General features: G+C 44.7%; 1 protein-coding gene across 4 annotated transcripts in view; it reads right to left on the bottom strand.

Annotated features, from left to right (window-relative positions):
• The window catches only part of dr1 (down-regulator of transcription 1), a 42,515-nt gene extending 33,528 nt beyond the window's left edge, over positions 1-8,987 (bottom strand). For all 4 annotated transcript variants that reach the window (XR_013547838.1, XM_078408252.1, XM_078408253.1 and 1 more), the window contains exon 1: positions 8,451-8,987. Coding sequence is in view for 3 of the 4 variants with exons in the window: in XM_078408252.1 (XP_078264378.1) it covers positions 8,451-8,670 (220 nt within the window). In the remaining variant the exon portion in view is untranslated. The remainder of the gene's footprint in view (positions 1-8,450) is intronic.
• Between the last annotated feature and the right edge of the window lie 9,977 nt (positions 8,988-18,964).

Below are 18,964 nucleotides of genomic sequence, written 5' to 3'. Positions count from 1 at the left end.
ACTCAAGAATGCCTGAAAAGTGCCCTTGGGCAATCTATAATGTTACATATTAATAGAAAGTTTTCACATAGAATACATACAGTTGATCCCTGCATAACAAGGGGTTGCGTTCGTAGATAACAATTCATATCATGATTTTCTGTGACATGAAATTCCATTATTTGCTCAGCCACAAGAAATTAGTGTTCCAAAGTAATACATTGTACTTACTTCCTTCCCCCACCAAAACAATTCCATGAGAGCGAATTTCTATTACCTGGATAGACGTAACAAGAAAGAGGGCCGCCTGTATTGGCATTTACCATGTCAAGATGTTAAATGAGATAGAGAAGTTAATGGAAGAAACTTAATCTTTGAAACATCGTGTGTACATCTTTCCCATGACCCCATGCAGCTGTAACAAAACCAACCTAATCAAACCCATGCCCTTCCTGATAAGGCCAATGTGCCACATGCCGTCACCAATATTCACTGGAGCCGACTCTGATTTTTGTGATTCGCGCACTAGAACATGAAGATCCCTCTGAACTTTAGGTATCACAAAATGCTAGAGTAACTCAGTGGGTCAAGCAGCATCTTTGGAGAGAAGGAATGGGTGACATTTCGGCTCGAGACCCTTCTTCAGACTGATGTCAGGGGGGCGGGATAAAGAAAGGATATAGGTGGAGAAAGGAAGACAGTGGGAGAACTGGGAAGGGGGCGGGTGGGGGAAGAGAGGGACAGAGGAGCTATCTAAAGTTAGAGAAGTCAATGTTCATACTGCTGGGCTGTAAGCTGCCCAAGCGAAATATGAGATGCTGTTCCTCCAATTTGCGGTGGGCCTCACTATGACACTGGAGGAGGCCCATGACAGGTCAGACTGGGAGTGGGAGTTGAAGTGCTCAGCCACCGGGAGATCAGGTTGGTTAAGGCGATCTGAGCGAAGGTGTTAAGCGAAACGATCGCTGTGCCTGCGTTTGGTCTCGCCGATGTAGAGAAGTTGACATCTGGAACGCATACAATAGATGAGGTTGGAGGAGGTGCAGGTGAACCTCTGCCTCACCTGGAAAGACAGTTTGGGTCCTTGGATGCATTCGAGGGGGGAGGTAAAGGGACAGGTGTTGCATCTCCCCGTTGTGGGACAAATAAAGGAATATATTATCTCCTGCGGTTGCTGGGGAAAGTGCCTGGGGAGGTGGTGGTTTGGGTAGGAAGGGACGAGTGGACCAGGGAGTTACGGTCTCTGCGGAAAGCAGAAAGGGGGGCAGATGGGAAGATGTGGCCAGTAGTGGGATCCCGTTGGAGGTGACAGAAATGTTGGAGGATAATTTGTTGTATACGCTCGCTGATGGGGTGGAAGGGGAGGACAAGGAGGACTCTATCCTTGTTACGAATGGGGGGAGGGGGAGCAAGAGCGGAGCTGTGGGATATAGAGGAGGCCCTAGTGAGAGCCTCATCTATAATGGAAGAGGGCAAGCCACGCTTCCTAAAGAATGAGGACATCTCTGATACCCTAATGTGAAACACCTCATCCTGGGCGCAGATGCGGCGTAGATGGAGGAATTGGGAGTAGGGGATAGACTTTTTGCAGGAGACAGGGTGGGAAGAAGTGTAGTCCAGATAGCTGTGGGAGTCAGTGGGTTTGTAGTAGATGTCGGTCACTAGTCTGTCTCCTGTGATGGAGATGGTGAGATCCAGAAACGGTAGGGAGATGTCGGAGATGGTCCAAGTATATTTAAGAGCAGGATGGAAATTAGAGGCGAAATGTATGAAGTCAGTGAGTTCTGCATGGGTACAAGAGGTAGCACCAATGCAGTCGTCAATGTAGCGGAGGTAGAGTTCGGGGATGGGGCCAGTGTACGTCTGGAACAGGGATTGTTCTACGTACCCGACAAAGGCAGGCATAGCTAGGGTCCATGCGAGTGCCACTAACTGCTCCTCGGGTTTTGAGGAAGTGGGAGGAGTCAAAGGAGAAGTTGTTGAGGGCAAGAACCAGCTCTGCTAGGCGGAGGAGAGCGTTAGTAGATGGAGATGGGCTGGTTCTACTGTCGAGGAAGAAACAGAGGGCTTCAAGACCATCCTTGTGGGGGATGGAGGTGTAGAGTGACTGGACACCCATAGTAAAGATGAGGGAGTGGGGGCCTGGAAACCGGAAGTTATTGAGACGGAGAGCATGTGAGGTGTCTTGGACATAGGTGGGGAGGGATTAATTCTCCTCCCCCCTCTGAACCTTACTCACTTTGTCTTTCTCCATTTAGATAATAATCCACTTCCCGACATTCAATTCAAATGGCTATATTTTTATCTCAATTGCTCAATCTACCTCTATCCTGACCATTCTAACGGAACAGCTTCTTCCTCAGTACTGGTGCCAGTGTCCCATGAAATGGAACCTGTTTAGACCATTTCACAATTTGAACCATGCATTTATCTCTAGAACACAATTCAACTTTTATCAGGGTGCTCACGGTCCATGTAATCTGGAGATCATCACAGGTGGTTTTGCTTTTCAATTCCAGCATTATTCCTGGGCCAGTTAGGAGGAAAATCGCAAAATATACTTTCCCCCTCACAAATTAGTGGTATTCTGCAACTGCCCGTATTCTTCCAATGGCTGCAGATGCAGATTTAACTGATATTTAAGATTCATAACCTTTTACTGAATGAAAAAATAAATACATTCCATTTCAAGTATCGATCGCTAGCACCAAAGGCCTGTTGTTTCCAATTGACCTGTTGACTGTACTATTCTCCAATGCTGATAGAACCAGATTCAGTGATAGGATTCAAAATGAGCCCAGAATATTTGCCATCAACAAATATAATTAAGATTTCAGATGCCATGCTCCCACAGCAGGTTCCTATCCGATGTTGCTGATGCTGATTGTGGCTGCGTATAGAGATTCACCCTTACATAACATACGGTGTAGGAAGGAACTATAGATGCTGGTTAATACTGAAGATAGACACAAAGTGCTGGAGCAACTCTGCAGGTCAGGCAGGCAGCAGCCCTGCAGAAAAAGGGTGACATTTTGGGTTGGGACACTTCTGTGAAGCGTCCGGACCCGAAACGTCACCCACCCTTTTTCTCCAGATGCTGCCAGACCCGCTGAGTTACTGTAGCACTTTGTGTCTATCTTTCGTAATATACTTTGATGCAGATTGAAATATACAGGTAATCTAAAAGTACTCATGTAAATAAGAGGGAATAAATGCTTTTGCTCTTCTTTGCCGTCTGTTGTTCCAATATGGAGATACGGCAAGTCTTGTTAGAAGACTTCAATAGTCTTGCCCCTTCACATTAATCATTAAAATATACACATATTTCAGTAAAGTTGCAGGAATATTGTAGGGAAAATGTTCCCAATGTTTGGGAAGTCCAGGACCAGGGGTCACAGTTTAAGAATAAGGGGTAGGTCATTTAGGATTGAGACGAGGAAAAACTTTTTCACCCAGAGAATTGTGAATGTGTGGAATTATCTGCCACAGAAGGCAGTGGAGGCCAATTCACTGGATGTTTTCAAGAGAGAGTTAGATTTAGCTCTTAGGGCTAACAGAATAAAGGGATATGGGGGAAAAGCAGGAACTGGGGTCATGCTTTTGGATGATCAACCATGATCATATTGAATGGCAGTGCTGGCACCTATTTTCTATGTTTTTAAAGTAATTGTACGTGTTCACTAATGATAATCACTTCCCAGTCCCAGAAACGATAAGAAGTTTCTCACTGAACAATCCAATGTCTAAATTATCATATTCAGAAGATTCATCTAATATGGATAAACAAAACACCCCTAAAGTCTTCAGTTCCACCTAACCCTCATTACAGTTCTCTGCAAGCCAACTCCATCACTCTCAATGCCACGTAACCATGGATGAAATAATTCTATGCAACCCAATTGAAGACACAAGATGAATTTTTAGCCAGCTCCATTAGCAGGAGCTGGTACAGAACACAATTAGCTGCTGACAATTTTTTCCCTGACAACCATCAGTTCAGCATTCATTAACCTACATTGCACTCGAGTGCAGCTTTCCATGGAAATGTGCAGCAGCTAGAAATTAACACCAAATTTTCAACATACACATTCACTCATATATATTTTTCCTTATGCCAAATTTCTCCCTACATCAGAAACCAAATGTATTCCACTGTAAATTGACAAAAGCAAGGCCTTTCAAGTGGTTTTGCACTGTACGGGTCGGCCATGTCTTGAACATATTAAACTATCCAGCTTTCACAACACCCTTTGAAACCCTTGGTATGACAGTATTTTTTCCTACTGGGCATGTCTATTAAAGGACTAATACAGTTTCTAAGTAACAGTTTGGACAAAATAAGAACTCGCTGCACTATGTAGGAGACTACTGTATGAACAAACCCAGCTTCTGCTCTGGATGGCGCAGCTAACACAAACCTCCATCATAAGCAAATACAGGTCCTCCCCAGATCACTGCTGGGTTCCGTGCCTTGGAACTATTGTAACATAAACAATTCACAACTATGAACCAAGTTCCCACGGCAGAATGAAACTTCAGGAAACAAGATGGTGTGCACGCCGCAGGTCAGTATCAACGGTGTTGAGGTGGAGATGGTCAAGAGCTCCAGGCACCTGGACGTGAATATCACCAACAATGTCTCTTAGCAACCACATGGTATTTGCAGCCAAGCAAGCACACTGATGCCTCTACTTTTGAAGACAAAGGAAGTTTGGTGTGTCTCCAACAGTTCTCACAAACATCTGCACCGTGAAAAGCATTCTATCAGGATGCATCACAGCTTAGTTTGGCAACAGCTTTGTCCAAGACCACAGGAAATTGCAGCAAGTTGTGGATCACACAAACCAGCCTCCTCTCTCATCATCTACACTTTGAGCTACTTCGAAAAAGCAGCCAACATTATCAAGGACCATATCCTGTTCTCCCTTCAGGCAAAAGGTAAAAAGCTTGAAAACACGTACTGACAGATTCAGGAACAGGTCATCTCCTCTGTTACCAGACTACTGAACGATCCTCTCATAAACGAATGGTGTAGTTGTGATATCCCAACTTGCCACATTGCACTCACAAGTTCATAAGTTATAGGAGTAGAATTAGGCCATTCAGCCCATCAAGTTTACTGCCATTCAATCATGACGGATCTGCCTTTCCCTCTCAACCCCATCCACCTGCCTGCTCCCTGTAACCACTGACAGCCGCACTCTCCTTACCTGCACTCTCTGTAACCATAACGCTATAAAACCAACATGGGCGGCACAGTGGCGCAGCGGCAGCGCACACTGCCTCACAGTGCCAGAGATTTGGGCTTGTTCCTGACTACGAATGCTGATTGTGCATTTTCCCTGTGATGTGTGTGCTCCATTTTCCTCCCACATCAAAGACATCCAGATTTGTAGGTTCATTGGCTTCTGTAAATTCCCCCAACTGTGTAGGATGTGAAAGTGGGATAACATGGAACCAGCACATGAATGATCGATGGTCGACGTGGACTCGGTGGGCTGAAGAGCCTATTTCCATGGTGTCTTAAACAAAAATACTATATTCTACACCCTGGAATTTTTCTCTATGCACTACCCATTGTACTTGTGTATGGCTTGTTTGTACTTATATATATATATATAGCATGACTTAACTGGATAGCATTCAAACAAAGTTTAAACCAGTATATCTCGGTTTACATGACAATAATAAACCATCAGCAATACGTCTGCAGCCCACGACAGCAAGGAACCATCCTGCCGGTCTCCCAAACGCTTACTCTTACGTACGGGCTGTACATAAGTAGAGTGTTTGTAAGGTGGGGAGGGCCTGTCATCATCTACCAAGCTCAATATCAGAAACGTCAGTCACATATTCAGTAACAGTAAATCCTGATGAGAAAACTGATCACAGGTCTGTTAAAATATAACACACATATGAATAGTTTCTGATCTGAGGCATTATGGGAACATGGATTTGGATGAAAGTATTTGATTACCCCAGAAGCTTTCACAATTAAAAGATTTATCAATTCATTCAAAAGCAGGCAAGCTCAAACCTGCTATACATGGAGTTGGCGTGTCAGACTTCTGGGGACGTTTGCAGAGATTTAACAACTTATTTCTACTGGAAGGCCATCTATTACTGTTCAGCTTACTAGTACTCCCTAAAATTCATCATTACCAAGTGATTAAAATAATGTGTGCAAGGCCATTGGTCTTGCAACATTTCATGAAATTACATAAATGGATCTGTTAAATATGCCATTGCACAGAGGCAGAGAAGTTTTGAACATCTAGCTAAATTACAAAAAAATTGGATTTCAAACAAGCAACATAAGCTGTGCTTAGAAATATCTGGCATTTTAGTCAAAAGGGTGAAATGCTGACTTCAAGCTACTATATAGGACTGACTTTCATTTTGTAGACAATCATTGTCGCACAAATTCAAAACTGCAGATTTTACATGGCAGTCAAGATTGAAAAATCCCAGTTATATTGTTCATTTTCTGCTCAGAAAACAGTTGTGTCTTAGTAACAATGTTGTTTCTGATGCATTCATCAGAAACATATTAGTTGAATCACTAATATTTATAAACAAATGAAAGCCTGCATTTTACCAGTCAAACATTTCTTTAAAACCTTGCCTTCTAGAACCAAACAATTTGGCAGTTTTTCTTAAAACCTACCCAAACTTTCTGTTTTCATCACAAACGAACGCTGCATTTGCTCACACCGTGTCTTTTTATAGGACGATTTCCATGGTCTTTGGTATATTCAACAACTTTCAGCTTAAAAGCAGCTGAAAAAGAAACAATCTGTGAAAATCATGTCATTTGCTCTTCAGCTGTGCTCACATGCCCACCGGGAACCTGAAACCGCCTTCAATGGTTAAATACTTAAGATGTCTAAAGACAAATGATTTGCAAATGATTTTTTTTAATAGAAACTACAAAAGATGTTCAATGATTTACTTTCTTATATAGAATGTGGAAGTTTGTAAAAGATGGATAAAACCTATGCCCGGAACTCCCTGACAACTCTAGAAAACAGAACCAACTTTTAGGTACACATCAAAAACCTTGGCCACCAGTAAACATCGCCACTTCTGAAACGGCATTATAAGTTGCCGAAAGGGCAGAAATGGTTCTTTTAAGTCTCCGGTCACTAAACAACACGCCTAGAACACATCCAGCAGCAAAACCCATACCATGTTATAGGTTAAAATGTGATAAATACGAATGGCAGAGAACTGAATTTTGCTGAATATTTTGAAGAACTGCCATACATTTTAATAAGCAACTAACTTCCTCTGTATGATTAAATTTGTCCTATTTGCATATTTTGTTACAACCTACAATCTAAGAAAATACTTCAAAAATAATTTGATGAGCCCAGCCACTAATATAATTAACAAAAGTCCTTTATTAAAGTAGTTCTGTAAAGATCAGTACCTGGTCCATAACAAAAGTCATACCTACAAGGTAATTACAACCACGAAAAGTGCCACAGCGATGGTCTACTTAGAAAGAAATGTATCAACCTATAGGGAAAATCTTCAAACGATTTACTGAATATGGAATTGATTTCCTAGTCAGATCAAAGAGCACTGAACTGTGTATTTATCTCAAAGCAAAGAGCTTCTATTTTACATTAAACTAGAGGCATATAAAAACACTTTACATTTTAGTTAAATCATGTGTGTGGGTTATAGAATACAATCGGCAAAGATTCAAATGTATTTAATATCAACATAATATAATTTCACTGGATTAAGGTGCATCAACATTTCTTACTAACTCCTGCACAATCCTGCCAATTTGAAGTATGTACATACATCCTTATAATTCACTGGGCTAACAAGCCACTTAAATGATTTCTACAAAATACATTTTCATTCTCATCTATCAAACAAGTGATATTTTTTGGTTAACTTTCCTACTTCAACAAAGTACCCAGTTCATGTACAAAAGATTTACTCGTGCTGCTAATGAAAACCTGGAAAATATTAGTTATTATTTAAACATGTCTGAGACATCAAATCAATTTTAACGTGTTCGTTTACAGCAGCATTCAAAAGAATGAAACGATTAAATTAGATAACGTCAACATACCAAGCTCCAACATATTCTAATGCAAATAGTTGCGATTTTCTTGATTAGTCATTTACGTAAATGTCTTGATGTCACATGTGATAACCAAAAATATAACGACTAAGTAAGCCACGAAGAAAATACATTAGTAACTCAGCCTGAGACTAACAATGCCCAATGTAAGATTTCTATCGGCAGTCAGTGGGAGAAACAGAAACCTCAGAACTGCTTTCAGTATCAATTCGAGCACGCTGCTTTCTGGCTGGTATAAAAACAGTTCCCATCCCAACTTTTGCAAGTAGATTTAAGCAACTGCTAACTGAGAGGTAAAGAGATCCAGTAAAAACACTGATTATGAAGCTCTCTTCTTATACCCAGGCCGGCCCCGGGTTCCCCTCACCTTGGATAATGTGTTCCGGAGAGATGGTCTTCTTCTCCGACTTGTTGCAGATCTCGTTGGCCTCCGATGAGATGAGGTGAATGAACTCGGTGCAGCAGCTCACCACCAGCTCCCGGGCTTCGTTTGCCACCCGCACGTTGGGCAGCGTCTCTTTGATCATTTTGTTGATGGCCGCTCGGGGGATGGTCAGGTCGTCGTCGTTGCCGGACGCCGAAGCCATGGCTGGCTTTATGCACTTTCTTCCCCCGGTCAATAAAATAAAAACAAAACAATAAAACCTTCCCCCTTGAAGCAAGCGCCCACTCTTCAAGGGGGGGGGGGGGGGGCGAAGCAGCGACCCCCTTTGTGGTTTCAAATCCCCCTCGTCCCCTCTATCCTTCTCTCCACACGGCCGTTCTCTCGCCTGGAGTGTTTCGGGGGTCTGTTAAATCGCATTAAATCTCCGAGCGGGAGGAGGGATTCAAGCCGGTCGCCGAGCCCCTTCCTTCCGTCCACCTCCCTCATTCCTCCGCTCCCGGCCGCGGCGCCATCCTTCAATCGCTCGCCGGAAACTGTCCGCGCTTCCGGCGTGTCCCCCTCCCTCCCTTCCGAACCCGCCCCTGGGTCCGGGCCAAAGGTACTAGAGGAGCAAGATGGACCACTCCGTCGAAATCGCGTATACTGAAGTGTAGTGTGCAACGGAGCGGAACGTCCGCCATTTTAGTAAGCAAACCCAGCCGGTTGTTATGCCTCTCGCAGTGTAATCAGTGTTGTGAGGGAACAGCGTGTGTGATGATACCATTAAAATGCAGGAAATATCTCATCTATCAACTCACATTTTTTTTGTTATTTTCATTTTTTAATGTTTCCCCCTGCTTCATTTATCTGATTTTAGTATTTCTTACTGTTTCTGCCCATTTCCCTCCCATCCTTCCTCCCCAGCCCCCTCTTTTGTGCAGTTTCCCTTGTTTTGCTCAAACACACTGCACAAATTTATCTTATATATATATATAGATAGATATGAATGTGTGTGTGAGTTTGTGTGTGAGAGGCAAGATAGAGATAAATATATATCAAAGTTCCTTCTCATGGATCAGAACCAACTTTGATTTAAAGCACGCTCTATTTCTATCTTCATCTTATTTTTCACATGATGTACATAAACCATAAAGGCGATTTGACCTTTATGGTTTATGTAAAATTTATATATATATATATATATATATCGTTTCTTGTGATTTCCTCTAATTATTTAGCAACCTTTTTCTTTCAATCTCTCTCTATATATCTATCTATCTCTCTCTATATATATATAAATATACATATGGTATCACAAAATGCAGGAGTAACTCAGTAGGTCATATTAGTTTAAATCCTCCCCGACAGCGCTAGCAAACACTCCCCCAAGGACATTCGTTCCATTCCAGCTCAGGTGCAGACCGCCCTGCTTGTAACAGTCCCACCTCCCCCAGAACTGGTTCCAATGTCCCAGAAATTCGAATCCCTCCCCCTTGCACCATTTTTTAAGCCACGTATTCATCTGAAATATCCTCCTATTTCTACTCTGACTAGCACGTGGCACTGGTAGTAATCCAGAGATTATTACCTTTGAGGTCCTACTTTTTAGTTTATCTCCTAGCTCCCTAAATTCACCTTGTAGGACCTCATCCCGTTTTTTTACCTATATCGTTGGTGCCAATGTGCACCACGACAACTGGCTGCTCACCTTCCCCCTCCAGAATGTTCTGCAGCCGCTCTGAGACATCCCTGACCCTTGCACCAGGGAGGCAACATACCAACCGCAGCTCCAACCGTTCAATGCGGTCTACCAGGAGCTGCAGCTGGACACATTTCCTGCACACGTAGTCATCAGGGACACCGTCAGTATCCCTGATTTCCCACATGCTACAGGATGAGCAAACCACGGGGCCGATCTCAGCTGACATGGCTTACCCTTTATATTAAGTCAAAACCAGGCATCAGGACACAGTTGTTGCTCGACCTGCTGAGATCCTCCAAAGAGATTGTTTAGTTTTAGTTTAGAGATACAGCATGGAATCTGGAGAATATGTGTAGGAAGGAACTGGAGATGCTGGTTTAAACTGAAGATAGAAACAAAACGCTGGAGTAACTCAACGGGACAGGCAGCATCTATGAAGAGAAGGTATGGGTGACGTTTAGTGTCGAGACCTTTCTTCAGACTGAAAGTCACGGGAAAGGGAAATGAGAGATATAGACGATGATGTAGAGAGATATAGAGCAAATGAATGAAAGATATGCAAAAAAGTAACAATGATAAAGGAATCAGATCATTGTTAGCTGTTTGATTGGTGAGAACGAAAAACTGGTGTGACTTGGGTGGGGGAGGGATGGAGAGAGAGAGATGCAGAGGTTACTTGAAGTTAGAGAAATCAATATTCATACCCCTCGGTTGTAAGCTGCCCAAATGAAATATGAGATGCTGTTCCTCCAATTTGCATTTAGCCTCACTCTGACAATGGAGGAAACCTAGGACAGAAAGGTCAGTGTGGGAATGGGAAGGGGAATTAAAGTGTTTAGCAACCGGGAGATCAGGTAGGTCCAGGCGAGCTGAGCGAAGTTGTTCAGCGAAACGATTACCCAGTCTACGTTTGGTTTCGCCGATGTATAAGAGTCTACATCTTGAACAACGGATACAATAGATGAGGTTGGAGGAGGTGCAAGTGAACCTCTGCCTAACCTGAAAAGACTGTCGGGGTCCCTGGACAGAGTCAAGAGACTTGTGTTGCATCTCCTGTGGTTGCAGGGGAAGGTACCAGGGGAGGGGATAGTTTGGGTGGGAACAGACGAGTTAACCAGGGAGTTGCAGAGGGAACGGTTTCTGCGGAAGGCGGAATGCAGAAAGCGGTGGAGATGGGAAAACGTGTCTAGAGCAGCCGTCGCATACAACACATAATCCACCGATATTTTCGCCACCTCCAACAGGATCCCAACACTAGTCACATCTTTCCTATCTTCAAGTAATCCCTGCATTCCCTCTCTCTCCATCTCTCCCCCACCCAAGTCACACCAGCTTTCCATTCTCACCTAGTAAACAGCTAACAATGTCCTATTTATCATTGTTACTTTTTTGCATATCGCTCATTCATTTGTTCTATATCTCTCTACATCATCGTTAATATATCTCGTTTCCCTTTCTCGTGACTTTCAGACTGAGGAAGGGTTTCGACCCGAAATGTCTCCAATTCCTTCTCTCCATAGATGCTGCCTGTCCCGCTGAGTTACTCCAGCATTTTGTGTCTATCTGGAAAATATAGTCTGCTCAGTCATTCCTCATATGCCAAACCTGCCATCCCTGGAACCAGAATATTCTCATCATACTCCTGACTTCAGCCTTGCAGGCGAGGGACAGGCTGTGGGGAGTTAGAGGTGAATTACACATCACAGGATTCCTAGCATTTTAGCGGGTCTTGAAATCACATTGTGTACATGGCTATTCCAGTTCAGTTTCTGTAAGAAAATAACTGCAGATGCTGGTACAAATCGAAGGTATCACAAAATGCTGGAGTAACTCAGCGGGTCAGGCAGCATCTCAGAAGAGAAGGAATGGGTGACGTTTCGTGTCGAGACTCTTCTTCAGACCAGTTCAGTTTCTGGTCAGTAGTAACCCTCATAGAATATAGAACAGCACGGCACAAGAACAGGCCCTTTGTCCCACAATGTCTGTACCGAACATGATGCCAAGACCAACTTGTATCTGCCTGCACATAATCCATATCCCTCCACTCCCTGCATATCCACGTGTCTATCCAAAAATCCTTTAAATGCCACTATCGTATCCATTTCAACCACCACCTCTGGCAGCATGTTCCAGGCACACCACCCTCTGTGTAAAAATACCTGCCCCGTGCATCTCCTTTATACTTTGCCCCTCTCACCTTAAAGCGATGCCCTCTAGCATTAGATTTTTCCATCCTGGGAAAAAGATTCTGACTGTCTACCCTGACTATGCCTCTCCTAATTTTACTTTGTTCTGTCATCCATTTTATATGCTGATCTTGACATGGATGCTGCCTGATCTGATGACAATTCAGCATAACACACAATTTAAGAAAGTAGAACAGGAGTAGATCATAGGTTTACTTAGGTGCACTCATGCCATTAAATTACATTATGGCTTATCGGATCTGAGCCTCAATACACTTTCTTGCTTGTTCCCCACAACCCAGGTGGCATAGTGGCACAGACCCGGGTTCGATCCCGACTACAGGTGGTGTCTGTATGGAGTTTGTGCGTTCTCCCCGTGACAGCGTGGGTTTTCTCCGAGGTTTCCTCCCACACTCCAGACTTACAGGTATGTAGGTTAATTGGCTTGGTGTATGTGTAAACTGTCCCTAGTGTCTGTAGGATAGTGTTAATGTGTAGGGATTGCTGGTCGGTGTGGACTCGGCGCTGTGTCTCTGAAACTAAAACTAAACCTTTGATTCCCCTGTTGTCCAGAAATCCGCACGGGCCTCGAATATGCAATGGCTCAGCATACACAGCTTTGGTGGAGAATTCCAAAGATCCTGAGCCATTTGAGAGAAAAATTCTAAGTCTTTCACAGACAATCTTTTAACCTGAGACTACACTCCTTAGTTGGACAAAAAATGGCACAAAGTGCTAGAGCAACTCAGCAGGTTATGTGTAGGAAGGGAATGCAGATGTTAGTTTAAATCGAAGGTAGACACAAAATGCTGGAGTAACTCAGCGGGACAGGCAGCATCTCTGGGGAGAAGAAATGGGTGACGTTTCGGTAGGAGACCCTTCCTCAGACTGATCCATTTCGGGTCGAGACCCTTCTTTAGACTGAAGAAGGGTCTCGACCCAAAACGTCTCCCATTCCTTCTCTCCAGAGATGCTGCCTGTCCCACTGAGTTACTCCAGCATTTTATGTCTAACTCAGCCAGTTAGGTAGAATAACAAGTCACAAAGTGCTGGAGCAACTCTAGTTAAACACTTCTTCACACAAAAACATGGCTCACTGCCCCGACTCTGTAAAAGCTTCCCCAGAATTTTATTTTTATCTTTTCTGTCATTTACTAGATTTGTATTTCAGATTTCTGGCGATGAAAGTTTCTGCTTTGTTTTCTGCGCATGTGCAATTTTAGAAGCATTTGTTGTGCTTCCAGTCACCAGTGTGTGGCGCTGAGGGACCATTGTAATTCAAACTACTTCCCTCACAGATACCATTCCTTGCTCATTTCATGTGGCAATTTTACACAGAAAGAAACTATTGCTATTTTAAGACAAGAGTTTTTACTCTTTTCATTTGTGCTTTATATCTTATTGTGATTAGATAAGGAAAGAAAAGGAGGAGTGAAATGTAAAGCCAGAGGGAGGAATGTAGGTGGAAGGGATCGGGGGTGGGGGAGGGGAAGAGAAAAGAGGGGTATAAAAGGTACAGAGAGGGCTTTGAGTAAGGAGGAGTGGGAGTTGAGCAGAAGCAGGCGGGAAAGGAACAGGGTGACGGGGGCAATGAGAGAAATGGACCTTCCAGATAGCGGTGGCAGCAGTGGACAGAGGGGAGGATTGGTGCTGGTGAGCGGGTTGTGGCTTCAGCTCCCAAGCCCTTGAGAGTGGCTTTGGAGGTTCCAAGGTCAGCTGTGCGAGGCGCCGCAGTGCACAGATGCTGAGCGGTGGCTGCGGGAGGCAAGGGCTAGCACGTACGCAGGTCAATGTGTCTGTGGAGTGGGCTGCTGGAGGCCCTGCAGCAGCCAGGGAATGATGTGGGTCAGGCCGCCACTGGAGGCCGCATAGAGGTCAGACGAGCGGCCTGCACTGGCACAGAGTGGCAGAGCGACGATGGAGGACATCAACAGATCGCCAAGCCGGGGCAACACCTACAACTCCGACCCAGTGCCGTCGCCAGGACAATAGGCCTTTAAGGCCAAGATGAGACTACATTTTTAAGAACTTTGAAACTTGAAGGTGGCAAGATGACTCCAGAAATGAGGCGCCTTAGCGTAATCTACTATTCTCACAGTCGTGTACTTAGATATGATTGTGCGTATGTATAGTAAGATTTTACTGAGTTGTGTGCAAAAAATGAACTTCACTGTATCTACGTACATGTGACAATAAAGTACCGTGGGACCATTGAGTCATTATTGTCCCATCAAAATAGGCATTTTTAATTTATTTGCAGGATATAGGTGTTGCTGTAAATTGCATTTATTGCTAATTTGTAATCGCATTTTTGAGAACGTGGCAGTGAACTGCCTTCATTAACTGTTGCATTTCTGCTGGTAAGTAAAGACAGTTCGAGGATTCACCCAACGATAATGAACGTGGATAGTCACCTTGTCGTGGTGGAGAAGCTTGTGTGGTCCTGAGATCCTGAGAGCGATGCCGTCTGGAGCTGTGCTCCTGGTAGGGTCACCCATGCCGGTAAGGTCGAGGGAGAGGTCCCTGACAAAGAGCAATCCAACCAAGACCTCAACGGTGAAACAGGCAGAGGATGATGGCTGACTTTAGTGGAGCGTCACAACGGCTGGGAAGGTGGATGAAGGCTGCAGTGGGCAGGTGCTATAGACGGGAAGGTAGACACTCCCACCCCCACGAGTCTCGGGCAGATGAGGCTCGTCAGCCTGGGAAGGTAGTCCATTTAGGAGAGAGAAAACTCTGACCTAAAACCTCCACTGCCTTGTGGCCATATCCAGTCATGGAAAAGGCTCCAGGAGTAAACCTCAAGAAAAATCCGTGGTCGGAGTCCCTAAGGCAGTTTGTCGTAGTCTACAACCTCGTTCTGGCAGCTCCTGTGACAGCGCTGGTGCCAAACTGTAACGGCTCTGTTGTTCCTTTGGATGGATCCGCGACGTGGAGAGGGGGGACGTGCTGCATGGGCAACAGCCTGTCCTTCATGTGATATCGCCCAGGCTTGCATCCGACCACACATCCACGCTGCTCTAGCCGAGGTTTGGAGCAAGCAGCCAACAACCAGGATGCATCACCCATGGTCAGCCATGACCAAGGGGGGTCTTAATGAACCAAAGCAGCATATCTCCAAGTCAGGATAGTGTGCGTTTTTAGAGGGGAACCAGCTGGTTGAAGGTTTTGCTGTCTTTGTCCTTCTTGGCAAGGAGGTGTTGTGATAGCAGAAGATAGACACAAAATGGTGGAGTAACTAAGTGGGTCAGGCAGCATCTCTGGAGAATAGTTGACGTTTTAGGTCATAACCCTTCTTCTGACTTGTGATCACAGCATTGACACGTAATTTGGAGTGCATTTTAAAGATGGCACATGCTGTAGCCAGCGTGGCAGACTTTGAGAAGTACCTAGTACGATAGCTACAATCTTGTCACGTGCTTCGGAACAGACACATTTTGGGTCAAGATCACCCTCAAGCAACACCATCTCCCCACCCATCCTTTACGCCAAACACAATGTTGCATTACTCGAAGCTCCCACAACATTGTGCATTGTTCAAAGCACTCATACGGCCCTGATACCCTGATTGTAGTTTTTAAATAAATGTATTATCTGTTAAGTTTTTAAAAAAGGACTTTTCTTTAGTTTAGCGATACAGCGTGGAAGCAGGTCCATCCACTCAGTTCAAATAAAGAGTAATACAATACAATACAATATACAATATACAATATATCTTTATTGTCATTGTACAGGGGTACAACGAGATTGGGAATGCGCCTCCCATACGATGCAATAATTTAATTAATTTAAACAACAGCAACCCAACGAAACAAATTGTAACAGTTTTAAGACAGAATAAAGTGCAAGTAGATCTGTGCCGGATCACTGTGCGATGTGACCATCCGGCTCAGCAGGACCGGTTCATAGCAGCTATGGCCCTGGGGATGAAGCTGTTCCCGAGTCTGGAGGTGCGGGCGTAGAAGGCCTTGTATCGTCTGCCCGATGGAAGGAGTTCGAACAGACTGTTGCAGGGGTGTGAAGAGTCTTTGTGGATGCTGGTGGCTTTTCTGAGGCATCGTGTGTTGTAGATGCCCTCCAAGTCTAGTAGCTGTGTTCCGATGGTCCTCTGAGCTCTATGGACTACCCGCTGAAGAGCTTTCCTTTCTGCCTCCGTGCAGCTGAGGTACCACACAGGGATGCCATGCATTAGGATGCTCTCTATGGTGTAGCGGTAGAATGTCGTCAGCAGCTGTTGGGGTAGACCAGACTTCTTCAGTGTTCTTAGGTAGAACAGTCGTTGCTGTGCCTTCTTGACCAGCGCAGCAGTGTTATTGGACCATGTTAGGTCCTCCGAAATGTGAGTGCCCAGAAGCTTGAAGCTAGACACTCTCTCCACACTGTCCCCGTTGATAAAGATCGGGGCGTATTCCCCGTTATGTGACCTACGGAAGTTGATGATCAGCTCCTTGGTCTTGGTGGTATTTAGGGACAGGTTGTTATCAGAGCACCAGTCCGCCAGGTTCTGCACCTCCGCTCCGCTAAATAGATCTCGACCCGAAACGTCACCCATTTCTTCTCTCCCAAGATGCTGCCTGACCCGCTAAGTTACTCCAGCATTTTGTGTCTACCTGGACAAGCTTAATCTCTATCCCATCACAGGTATTCCATCTGGTGTCTCAAGCCTTCCCCCTCTCTGCAAATTAATTCTCACTAGCGTTCTCACTTTTCTAGCTTTGGTGAAGCTTCATTGACTTGAAATATTAATTCTACTCCTCCCACCACAGATGTTGCCATAACTGTTGAGTATCCCCCATCATTTCTTGCTTTTGTAACAGATTTCCAGTAAAACTGCAGGCTCTTTTGCTTTTCAAAATTGAGTCGAATTTCAACAAAGTCTAATTTTCCTGTGACTGTCTGCCTGATTAACTGTTTCCACTCGTTTTCTTTCCGTAGCCTATGTAATTTGACTCACAAAATGCTGGAGTAACTCAGCAGGTCAGGCAGCATCTCGGGAGAGAAGGAATGGGTGACGTTTTGGGTCGAAACCCTGAAACGTCACCCATTCCTTCTCTCCCGAGATGCTGCCTGACCTGCTGAGTTACTCCAGCATTTTGTGAATAACTACCTTCGATTTGTACCAGCATCTGCAGTTATTTTCTTACACTATGTAATTTGACTGATCATAGTTGCTGCCTGTTACATCCAGTCACATGAGAGGAAGTGGAATTCACTTCACTCTGATAAATGTTCAGTAATGAATTTCAGTTTCTAAATCTGAATATTATAAAACCTACTCTGCCATCCCCAAACAGGCAAACAAAAACATTACTTTTGTTTCTGCCGCAAAAATGCTTTTGTAACCATGAAAGGATTAAAGGACATCACATCCCTCATTGGATTCTTTGAATGACTTGCCTAATGCAATAATCTATTCACATTTTCAACCCATGACCAGTATCCTAGGTAATCCAGATCTGAAAAATACATTTCCGTCAGCATTTCGGTGGTTATTACAGAAAGCATGACATCTGTGCTGGGACCATGATCATCTGTGAGGAAGTGTAACAGGAATGCCCGGATGATAAGTTTAGATGGGTGTGGGCTACTTCTTCTTCTTGCGTATGGCGTGCACAGCCTAAAGTTGTAGGTCAAGGGTAGACATCCAGGCCAGGCTAGCATCAGTTGCTGGGTGGGTGGCCTTGATGTCACCAGGGAAAAGCCTCAGTGAGCAGTCATTCACGATGTGTGGGATGGTCTAGTCTGGATATCTGCAGTCGCACGCAGGGCTGGCTGTCACCCCCCACGTGTGCAGGTGATGGGCTGTTCTTGCATGGAGGGTGCGGATCCTGTTCAGGGTTGGCCATTGTTTGTGATGGAGGGTTAATCCAGGTGGTTTAACTGTGGGGTCTGTGATGACCTCTCCGTTGTTGGTGTTGGCATCTTTCCAGGCTCTGCGCCACTCAGTCTTGGGGTCAAAGTCTTCCAGGGATTTGGCTGAAGACCAGAAGGGTTTGCGGGACTTCAGTCGCATGTTGGGCAGATTGTTCAAGTCAGCATGGATGGAAAGGTCGGGGTTAGCCTCGATGGTGCACCAAACTTTCAACGTCCTCTCCCCTTCTGCGTATGCTGGGAGGTGCGATGTGAGGGAGGACAGGGAGCCACTGCAAAGGTGTTGAGTTAAGCGTCTCTGTGATGACCCGCATTGCAGAGTTAAGGACAGCGTCAACCCGTATGGGCTAAATGCGGGCAAATAGGATCAGCTTAGATGGGGCATCTTGGTCAGCGTGGAAGGGTTGGGCTGAAGTCCCTGTTTCCTCAACGTTAGCCACCACTGGTAGGTTAAAGGGCCCCTTTCATATCATATCATATCATATCATATATATACAGCCGGAAACAGGCCTTTTCGGCTCTCCAAGTCCGTGCCGCCCAGCGATCCCCGTACATTAACACTATCCTACACCCACTAGGGACAATTTTAACATTTACCCAGCCAATTAACCTACATACCTGTACGTCTTTGGAGTGTGGGAGGAAACCGAAAATCTCGGAGAAAACCCACGCAGGTCACGGGGAGAACGTACAAACTCTTCTTCCATGCTGCATCTCCAAATTTGCGATGAAGGAAGCTTCCAGGCCAGACTTATTTT

Source organism: Rhinoraja longicauda, chromosome 11, assembly GCF_053455715.1.
Source record: "Rhinoraja longicauda isolate Sanriku21f chromosome 11, sRhiLon1.1, whole genome shotgun sequence".
NCBI lineage: Eukaryota > Metazoa > Chordata > Chondrichthyes > Rajiformes > Arhynchobatidae > Rhinoraja > Rhinoraja longicauda.
Note: the sequence above shows the minus strand (reverse complement) of the source record. Positions and strands in the feature narration are given on the sequence as shown.